The following is a 10,673-nucleotide window of genomic DNA, read 5'->3' as shown; positions in this document are numbered from 1 at the left end:
GGCCAGCCCACGTATACTGAAAAACAGAGGTGCCAGAGTCCAGTTCCAGCAGGTCCAGGGGTTCCCGAAGGATGAACGGCATCGGCAAAAATAACAAATGGACACAGACAACAACAGTGTGTTAGACTGGCAGCTTTATTGGGGCAAACGTGGCATTATGTTTGTTAGCAATTTCCTTGTAGCTCGTGTCATCTATGTTTCTCGGCATTACCTAATTCTAAAAATGTTCCTTTGTGTAATCCCCCATTAAGGAACATCATGGTTATTTCTTTGTAATGTTCCCTCCTGCCCTTTGCTTATTGATTAATTTCTTCATACTACTTTCATTATGTATCTACGCTTACTTATAGTTTATAAAGTACTTGCGTTGCTATTTTCATGAAAGGTCATCTAGCTCTCAACACCTCAAGTGGAATGTTTACAAGAACATGACTTCTTAATTGTTCCTTTGAACCATTTGCGGTACAAGGAACAAAAGTATTCGTTTTGGTCTGGGGTGCCGGGAGGGAGCCAAGAGGGCGCTGGGAACCCACGCCTTATGCGCTCCCAGAGAGACATGTATACCTAGGAATTAATGAACCATTCTACACCTTAACCCACCAGGTCCAATTATCATCTGGAATGCCTCCTGGGGGCCAAGTGGGCCTAGGGGTTGGAGTAACTTGTATCCACGGATACATTCCTTTGTTGCCAGAGAGGGGATTTTGAACCCATTTGTCCGCCTCCTTGGCTGGGAAATATATGGGGCTATCCTTCCTTTAGGTAGAGGACAGGCAGGCAGGGGTGGCACCTGCTAGATATAAGGTTTCTTTTTTGTCCTGGGGGTCATCCCCAGAAAATACCCCCGAGTTTGCCCCCATGGGTTTATCTTGAATCATCAGTGCCAATTGGACCATGGGGATGGCCATGATGAGTAACAGAAGGGATACCAGTAGCTTCCCATTCGGAGGGTCGCTGTGTGTTGCCCTTCCACCAACCACCCGGGCTGTGCCATCAGGAAGGCTGGATGGATCAGCTCCTGGCACAGAGGAGTATAAAGGGTTGGGACGGGGGGAACACTCTGAACTACAATACTGGCTCCAGAGCTCCCTGTCTCATCACATGCTTCTGGCCAACCTAACTGCAATGCAAATTAACTCATGCAACCAATGTGAACAGAATTGCTATCTTAGACCTCTTACAGCAACTGAGGCTGCAAATTTGGGTGATCAGTTGAAATTCTTGTCACTGCTTCCAGTGATGATTTTACTTGAGCCCCTGTAACACACAGAGTTCCTTTTTTAATGATAAGTCTCTACCTACATACCCCATGTATTAATATAATCTTATTTACAATAGTTATCTGTCTAATACGAGTTTGCAAGTGCATGTGCACACACATACACGTACACCATCTAGACCCACCTGGCTTGTAATTCCCACAACCAGAATTGCACCTAACCTAAGCTCTGCCACCAATTAGCTTTGGGAACTTAGGCAGTTATTACCAAACTGCTCAATTTCTTTATCTTTAAAATAGGAACAATCATCTGATAGGGTTGTTGTGAAGAATAAATGAGTTAACACCTTAAAAAATGTGGAGAATAGCCCCTGGATTCTACTACATACTCAATAAATGTTAGCTATTGTCATTATTGGTCTGAATTCTACATTGTCTATATATTTTCTAATCTGTCTCATCAGCCAACATTACCTAATAATTTATTGATTAAGCAATTATAGTATAAGTTCTTATGTTTCAAGTCCTTGATTATCAGACTCTTCAGATGTTTAAGATGTAGGTGAAGTCCTAGACTTCAGCTGAACTTGTTTAAACACTGTTTCTCCCATTAACCGAACGTTTCAGATTTTCTCAATTCATAAAGATGCAAACCAGATGTGTGAAGAGTAAATTGGGAGCTTATATGTAATAGTTTATTGTGAAATATAAAATCTATGAAAATATGGGATATCATTCCAATGTTATTATCAAGCTAGACAACTCTTGCAATGAAGAAAGGAAATTCTTTGCTCTTCAGGTAAAACTGCATCGCCCCCTTCCCAAAAATGATTCCCACCTTTGTGGTCAAAGTTCAAACGAAACCTAAAATTTTGATGATTTGATTTCACAGGGAAAATTTGTTTTAAATAATTAAGACATATGGATAGCCTACTTACTATAGGGCAAAGATCTGAAGATGTTGAATTAGCTTAAAAATATTTAGGACCAAATGCTGTCTTCTATGAACACTCCAAGGAAATCATCTATGCAGGCCTCCTGAAAATTGTGTCAAGGGGTAGTGCCAAGGTCCAGCCCCAGCAGGTCTAGGGGTTCCCGAAGGATGAATGGCGTCAGCAAAAAATAACAACAACAACAAAATGGGCACAGACAACAGCAGTGTGTTAGACTGGCCGCTTTATTGTGGCAACTGTGGCATTATATTCATTAGCAATTTTCTTGTAGTGTGTGTTATCTACGTTTCTCGGCATTACTTAATTCTAAAAATGTTTCTTTGTATAATCACCCATTAAGGAACAACATAGTTATTTTCTTGTAACATTCCCTCCTGCCCTTTCAAGGTCATCTAGCTCTCAACACCTCAAGTGGAATGTTTACAAGAACATGACTTCTTAATTGTTCCTTTGAACCATTTGCGGTACAAGGAACAAAAGTATTCGTTTTGGTCTGGGGTGCCGGGAGGGAGCCAAGAGGGCGCTGGGAACCCACGCCTTATGCGCTCCCAGAGAGACATGTATACCTAGGAATTAATGAACCATTCTATACCTTAACCCACCAGGTCCAGTTATCATCTGGAATGCCTCCTGGTGGCCAAGTGGGCCTAGGGGTTGGAGTAACTTGTATCCATAGATACATTCCTTTGTTGCTGAGTGGGGACTTTGAACCCATTTGTCCCCCTTCTTGGCTGGGAAATATATGGAGCTATCCTTCCTTTAGGTAGAGGAGAGTGGCAAGGGCTGGACGTAGGGCCGCATAATTTCCCTGCAGAATCTTTTTTCTTTCCCCAGTGGTTCTTTTCCTGGAGGGGGGGGGGGGGGTCTGTCATGGGCGATTCCCCAACCGACAAATCCCCAGGTACTTTCATTGGTAGGGGAGCTGCCCTGACCAACGCTAAGGCCACATTACATAAAAGCAGGAGTACAGGAAGCTTCACTGTCAGTGGGCCGCCATGCAGTCCCAATCCGTCCACCACCCGGGCCCTGCCCCGTCAGGCTGGTTGGATATCTTGGCTACCGGCAGGGTAGGCTTCTTTCTACGCCTAAGAGATCTGTTCACATATGTAGGAAGCATTTTTAAGAAAAACAGAAGCTGCCCTTGTTTTTGACCACAAGATGGGAATTTTGTCATTGGTGCAGTGCCTGAAAACACGATCCAGCGTTCATTTAGCTATTTCCACGGGACCTCGAAAGGCTGAAATATTACAAACAATGGGACCTACTGTTTAGTACTACTGGTACTTTAACAAATTATCCCTAGACGTGTATATATTTTAAGGAAACAGTTTGGAAAAACCGACTCCTGGTCTCCGCGACGGATCGCCAAAGGGGAAATACCCAGCCGGTACCCTCTGCTGGGCTGTTTTTAATAGGCGGGAGGGGCGTGGGAGAGAACCACGCTTAAAGCACCCGAATGCGGCAACTAGCCAACGGAGTATTCCAGAGGGCCGGCCAGCCGGTGCAGGCGGCCGGGTGTTCCCCCTCCGGGAGGGTGCCACTTGTGAGAGGTGCCAAGACGGAGCGAGCGGACTCTTCCTGTGACACAGCGGAGAGGCAGCTATCCCTACACGGCGGCCCGCACCGCGTCTGGGGTCACTCGAGACCTCTAGCGGGAGGCTCAGCTGCCGGCCGACCCCCACGAGCCCCTGGCACAGCAGCGTCGGGGGGGGCGAGGAAAGGAAGGGGTGTTGTGCCCCCACTCCTTTGGGAAAACAAGAGAAAGAGGAGGCGGTTGCGTAACCTGAGCCTGGGGTGCGGCTCGGGGAACAAAGAGGTCGTGAAAGCAGCCGCAGCCAGGCTCTGCGCGCTCCTTGGGGTAACTGCGAAACCACACAAATCGCCGCCTGGGCACCACGCCAGTGCTTGGGAGCATGCAGATTCCAAGAGTCATGTGCAGCCCCACAGGACCACCGACTTTGTCAGGCAGCACCCAGGAACCTGCATTCTAAACAAGCCCCCGGACTATGTGGAGCCCAGGGAAGTTTGAAAACAATCGCTTCACGTCTAGCACCAGCCAAAGCTTCCCAACGCCCCGGTCCAACGCGGCGGCGGCAGCAGCTGGGTCGCGCCTCAACCGAGCTTGGTCCTTTCCTTTGGTCCCGCCCTGCTGCTCAGCGCGGATTGGTGGCGGGGAGCAGCTCTGGAGCTGATTGGGCGGCGGTGGAGCCGCTCGTGGAGACAGTAAGTTCGGGTGCTCCAGAGTGCTAAATTTATCTTCAGAGGAGCGACCGCGCCAGCCGCGAACTGGATCTCTATGGAGGTGGCATAGGCGATATCCCTGAGCTGAGAGCATCTCCTTGTCCCCGAATCCTTCCCTCTGTTTTGTTTTTCATTCCCTCCTCCCTTCCTCCCCCTTCCAGTCCGCGACGACTGGCTCTTGACCCCGTTCAGGCCTCGGTGAAGGTGAGGACCAGAGCCGCCACGGCGGCTGAGCGGTGCGCTCTGAAATGGCCGCTGCCTTGAGCTGTGTAAAATGGCGGCCGCAGGCTCAGCTGGGGACCGCGGCGCTGCTCTGCAGCCCAGCCGCAACGAAGACCGGTCTCCATCACTGATGGAGGTGACGTAGAGAGACAGTGTTGGGTGCTGAGGAGACTTCCCGGGGACGCGAGAGAAGAGTTCTGGAGGCGAGGGTGGGCGAGTCCCCAGATGTGGCGGTCTGCTGGCAGCCTGCACCTGTGACAAGGAGGGATAGCTGGCCTGGGCAGCACATCGAAGTGGCCGCTTAAAGGAGCATGTAGGTGCAGGAAGGGGTGACCGCACCCACCTTTACCCAGGCTTTCTGAGTGGACTGCGCTCTTAACCTGGCCCTCCTGCCCCTGAGGGTATTGTTCACAGCTGGAACCGCCTGAGGCGGGGGAGGGGGGGTTGGTTGGTGAATGGATGGTATTACCTGTCAGTTAACTCAGAAGAGACAAAAGAACCGGGTTTCTCACCCGCCCCCGCCCTGCCAGCCTTTTCGGGGAATGGAATAGAAACTTTACTCTTTAGGGAGTCCAGACTCTTTGTCCTCGAGAGATTCGGGAAGCACCTCTAAAAGAGGTGGGGTTGAGGCCTTACTTAGGAAAACAAAGCTTCCTACTCCGTTGTGTCCTCTGGTACCAAGGGAGAGGCATCCTAATTCTAACCAGCAGCTCCACGAAGTTCTCTGTTGCTAACTTCAAATCGGGATTGCAGAAACGAGAATCTATTGCTCTTTTGCTCCCAATGATAAGAGTAGGGTTTTCTGTTGCTGCACTTTGAGACCCTCGACTTTCTGGCAGTCGTAATCCATTGTAATCCATTTCCCTCTGTTGCCCGTTAGTGCTTGGGAAATTAGAATACGAGGTACACACAAGGAATGGTTAGGCTCATGAGCTCTGCAGTCCCAACCTTTTGGGTTCTGTTCTTAGTTCTTCACTTGCAAGATGTGTTAAGTTAGCAGATGACTTAACTTCTCTGTGTCTGTTAGTTCATCTCTAAAGTGGGGTTATTGATAGTCCCTGACTCTCAAGTTTGTTTTGAGGATTAAATAATCTGTATGAGGGATCTAGCAGTTTCAAGCATAATAAAAAATGATCACTCACTGAACGTTAATAACCTAAGTTAGGAGCTTGGTTAGGGGACAAAAGTGGTTATAGCAAAAATGCATGTTTCAAATAACACTTTCCTGTATGATTCTATTTTAGATAACTTTTCATGTTTAGTTTTAGAGACATTAAAATGTGGCTGTACTTTTAAAAGTTAGGTTTAGTTTTTGAAAGTTTTTTACATGTGTTTCTATGAAGTCAGTGGTTGGGAGACTGTCTCAAAACGATGAAATAACGAGAGTATTAAATGAAACAAAGATACTAGCATTTTTACTATGCTAGCCATCTTCTATTTCAGTTCACTGCATTGCAGTGAAGAATCTCTTGGACTGCCTGGGTCTAAAATAAATTGTAATGAAAGGTCATCTTAGAGGTTTGTAGTTAGTTCTGCTTTTGCAGTGTCTAATTTTAATTTTTCTCATTCTAGGCTTTTGGTTACTCCCTTTCCACCCCATCCCTTAATTTTATTCTTTTGAAGAGTCTGCATTTCAAGCTACCAAGGTGGAGAGTGTGATTGCAGAAGGGAGTACTACTCATTTCAGGTATCTTACCATCTAGCTGTTAATAGGAGAACCATTTTTGCTTTAGGATGTAACATAAGAATTCAAAGCTTACTCTGTAGCCAAATCATGAAGTTTAAATCAAAAGCAGATATATTTGGATAGGCACTGAATATGTTTTCCTTAACTTGCAAAGTTAGTAGTCTTCTTCAGAGGTCTTAAAGTTTGCATTACTCTCCCTTCTAATTATGCTTTTAAAAATTATATGAGGAATAAACCTATTAAAATCAGAGTTTATGTTTTCTTTAGGTCCTGGTTAAATCTTCACCTATAGCATAATGGAATGCAGAGTACTCAGTAAAATGTACATTACTTTGAATGGGTCTTAATTTGGATAATATAAATATTTATGTGATTTTGATTCCAGAGAAATAGTAGGTAACTTTTGGTCATTAGTTTATTTTTCATTGTTAGCACAGTATTTAGGATACAGAATTCTGTGTTTTGCAAAACTTTGAACTGTGTGTATTTTTAATACAGCTCATCACAATTGTTGCTAGCCCTGGTAGGAGGCTTCATATGTATAATAGTATCAACAGTGAAAATATGTAATGGCAGTAGGCATCAGAAAGTTAAAAGGGATTCCAAGACACTATTTGTCATGAGAAGGGGTTGGTAAATTATGGCCCAAGCTGTCTGTTTTTGTAATAGAGGTTTATTGGAACGCAGCCATATCCGTTCTGTTAGTATTGTCTGTGTCTGCTGCCATGCTGCAACTATAGAGTTGAGTAGTTGAAACAGAGACTATATGGCCTGTAAAGTCAAAAATATTTACTAGATTGCTCTTTACAGAAAAAGTTTGCCAACCCCTGCCATGGGACATATTCTTCAAGGTCCCTTCCTTAAAAACACACTTATCAGCTCTTCATTATTTCTCAGCCCACTGGTTCCCACATTATATTTTATAGAACATTAATATTCTCTAAGTTAATAAGTGTTCTGAGAAAAAGATCAATGCTAACAATTTTTCTTTATAGTTTATTTTAAAATATAAGTTTAAGAATACTAAACTCATTTCTATAGCTTTATTTTTATGTGATAATCTACCTTTAAGAAAAGGTGTGCCAAACCTGAGAGCACCAGGAAGTCGCATGAGAGATCACCTGATACACGAACGTGTGATGTTCCATCTGCGCGTTGATGCATAGGCAGCATTTACAAATTAACTGATGTATTGCTCTGTATCATCTCTTTGATGATTGCTCATCTTCTATGTATCCTGTCATATAATTTCAACATATTTGTGATACTCAATGTTTATTCTAAATTAACCATGTTTTGTGCCACAAACACGTTACCTATGGATCTCTTGCTGAAACAAGGAAGTCTTAAACAAGAAGTAGAATCTTTTTGTTATCAAATTGTGTCTGAATCAAATGATCAAAAGGTTGGAATATTACAAAGTGAGGATGAACAATTGCAGCCTTCAGTTTCTAAAAAATCAGAAGGTGAGCTTTCCAGGGTCAAATTTATGTCCCATTCCAACAAAATAACAACATTTAGTAAGAAACCAAAAAGAAGAAAATATGATGAAAGTTACTTGTCTTTTGGATTTACTTACTTTGGAAATAGAGATGCACCTCATGCTCAGTGTGTGTTATGTAAGAAAATTTTATCAAATAGTTCTTTGGCCCCTAGTAAGCTTCGAAGACATTTGGAAACTAAACACGCTGCATATAAAGACAAAGACATAAGCTTTTTCAAGCAACATCTTGATTCACCTGAAAATAATAAACCCCCAACACCTAAAATTGTCAATACAGATAATGAAAGTGCTACAGAGGCATCATACAATGTAAGTTACCATATAGCCCTGAGTGGAGAGGCTCATACTATTGGAGAATTACTCATCAAGCCTTGTGCTAAAGATGTCGTGATGCGGATGTTTGATGAACAATATAGTAAAAAAATAGATGCAGTACAACTATCAAATAGTACTGTTGCACGTCGAATTAAAGATCTTGCTGCTGACATTGAAGAAGAGCTTGTTTGTAGACTGAAAATTTGTGATGGGTTTTCACTGCAACTAGATGAATCAGCTGATGTTTCAGGACTTGCTGTGCTGCTTGTTTTTGTTCGTTACAGGTTTAATAAATCTATTGAGGAAGACCTACTCTTATGTGAATCTTTGCAAAGTAATGCTACTGGTGAAGAAATTTTCAACTGCATCAACAGTTTTATGCAGAAACATGAAATTGAATGGGAAAAATGTGTTGATGTTTGTAGTGATGCTTCTAGGGCAATGGACGGGAAAATTGCTGAGGCTGTCACCTTGATAAAATATGTGGCTCCCGAAAGCACCAGTAGTCACTGCCTATTATATAGACATGCACTAGCAGTTAAAATAATGCCTACATCTCTGAAAAATGTGCTAGATCAGGCAGTACAGATCATCAATTACATTAAAGCTCGACCACATCAATCTAGGCTACTAAAAATTTTATGTGAGGAAATGGGTGCCCAGCACACAGCACTTCTTCTGAATACAGAGGTGAGGTGGCTTTCCCGAGGTAAAGTTCTTGTAAGACTTTTTGAGCTCCGTCGTGAACTATTGGTTTTCATGGATTCTGCTTTTCGACTGTCTGATTGTTTAACAAATTCATCTTGGCTGCTAAGACTTGCATATCTTGCAGATATTTTTACTAAATTAAATGAGGTAAATCTATCAATGCAAGGAAAAAATGTGACAGTTTTTACAGTATTTGATAAAATGTCATCATTGCTAAGAAAATTGGAATTTTGGGCTTCATCCGTAGAAGAAGAAAACTTTGATTGTTTTCCTACTCTCAGTGACTTTTTGACCGAAATTAATTCTACAGTTGATAAAGATATTTGTAGTGCCATTGTGCAGCACCTAAGGGGTTTGCGCTCTACTCTGTTAAAATATTTTCCTGTAACAAATGACAATAACACTTGGGTTAGAAATCCATTTACAGTAACTGTTAAACCAGCTTCATTAGTAGCACGGGACTATGAGAGCCTGATTGATTTAACATCTGATTCTCAAGTGAAACAAAATTTCAGCGAACTTTCACTAAATGATTTTTGGAGTAGCCTAATTCAAGAGTACCCAAGCATTGCAAGGCGTGCAGTTCGTGTACTTCTTCCTTTTGCTACAATGCACCTGTGTGAAACAGGATTTTCATATTATGCTGCAACAAAAACGAAATACAGGAAAAGACTTGATGCCGCACCTCATATGCGGATTCGACTTAGCAACATTACACCTAATATTAAGCGGATATGTGATAAAAAGACACAAAAACACTGTTCTCATTAAAATTAGAGGGTTTTGCATGTCTCTTGATAACCAAGTATAAGATGAAAATAAAAGATGATTTACTTCATCTCTGGTATTTTGGGGTTTTAAATAAAATGATTCATATTTTTTATACTTTAGATTTTAGGAAAGCTAAAGAATCAGAAGCTTTCAGTGTGTATTTATTGTTGGTATTTCTTCTTCACATTGTAATTTCAAAGAGTTTCATGGTCCTAACTGTGGAAGATGTTGATCCACAAGATAAAATCCCAGTTTCTTAGCATAATTTATCTCTTTAGGATCTAATCACTACGAATCTTTCTGGTCCTGCCTACCATGCAGCCCTCCAGTCACATGGAACTTCTTGCCGTTCCCTAAACACATCACACTGTTTCATGCTTTCAGGTCTCAAAAAATATTCCTTCCCCTTGCTTCCTGACAAACTCTTACTTGCTTTTCAATACTTTGACTTAACTTATCTTTGGTACTTTGATTCTCTGTTATCTTTCTCTTTTGGTCCTGGTTTTTGTGTCTGTCTCAACTGGGAACTACTTGGTGGCCTCGTGATTCCCATTGTTACTGGACTGAGCTCCTGTAAGGTCTTATTCAGCACTGTCTCTGTTACCCAGCAAAAGGCCTTACTAAAGTAAAATTCTCAGTAAAGGAAAATGTTGGTGAAGGTGAATCAACAAAAAACGGAATAGGGTATGGTGGCTCATATTTGTATATCTGCATGTGTACTGAATGTTAGTGTACTGAATGTTAGTTACCCTTTGTGTTTTTGGCTTAATTATTCTGTTACCCAGAATTCATGAGGCAGAAGTCACTAAATGATGTCATAGCTTTTATCCAAGCTGAAATATTGGAGAGGGGAGGAAGAATGAGGAATGCTTTCAGATATTTTTATTGCTTCTCGGTTCCTATGTAGAGTATTGTAAATTCCATATACTGTAGACTAATGAGGTTTTACTAATCACTTAATAATGATTAGACTTGAAACCCCTATCAATTTATTTTTAGAATTCTTTGAAAGAGTTCTGACTTTCCATAGGCTCTCTTCCCATATCACCTCAC

General features: G+C 42.5%; 1 protein-coding gene across 4 annotated transcripts; it reads left to right on the top strand.

Annotated features, from left to right (window-relative positions):
- The first annotated feature begins 3,682 nt into the window (after nt 1–3,682).
- On the top strand, nt 3,683–9,687 carry ZBED5 (zinc finger BED-type containing 5). 4 transcript variants are annotated; one of them, XM_045484517.1, is made up of 3 exons: nt 3,683–4,395; nt 6,208–6,322; nt 7,395–9,687. In XM_045484517.1, exon 3 carries the CDS (start codon nt 7,536–7,538, stop codon nt 9,618–9,620), a length of 2,085 nt encoding a protein of 694 aa, XP_045340473.1. In that variant the 5' UTR covers nt 3,683–4,395; nt 6,208–6,322; nt 7,395–7,535; the 3' UTR covers nt 9,621–9,687. The 4 variants fall into 4 exon arrangements, with proteins under 4 accessions (XP_045340473.1, XP_045340472.1, XP_045340469.1 ...); XM_045484516.1 differs by lacking the exon at nt 3,683–4,395 and adding an exon at nt 4,402–4,617 and having other exon boundaries at nt 7,400–9,687; XM_045484513.1 differs by lacking the exon at nt 3,683–4,395 and adding an exon at nt 4,402–4,617.
- Nucleotides 9,688–10,673: the final 986 nt, after the last annotated feature.

This window comes from Leopardus geoffroyi, chromosome D1 (genome assembly GCF_018350155.1).
Source record: "Leopardus geoffroyi isolate Oge1 chromosome D1, O.geoffroyi_Oge1_pat1.0, whole genome shotgun sequence".
Classification (NCBI taxonomy): domain Eukaryota; kingdom Metazoa; phylum Chordata; class Mammalia; order Carnivora; family Felidae; genus Leopardus; species Leopardus geoffroyi.
The sequence above is the reverse complement of the archived record's forward strand: the minus strand, read 5'-3'. Positions and strand labels throughout refer to the sequence as shown.

What these genes read in the sequence shown, in the direction of transcription:
- ZBED5 (XM_045484517.1), top strand. Translation starts at nt 7,536, where the DNA reads ATGATTGCTCATCTTCTATGTATCCTGTCATATAATTTCAACATATTT.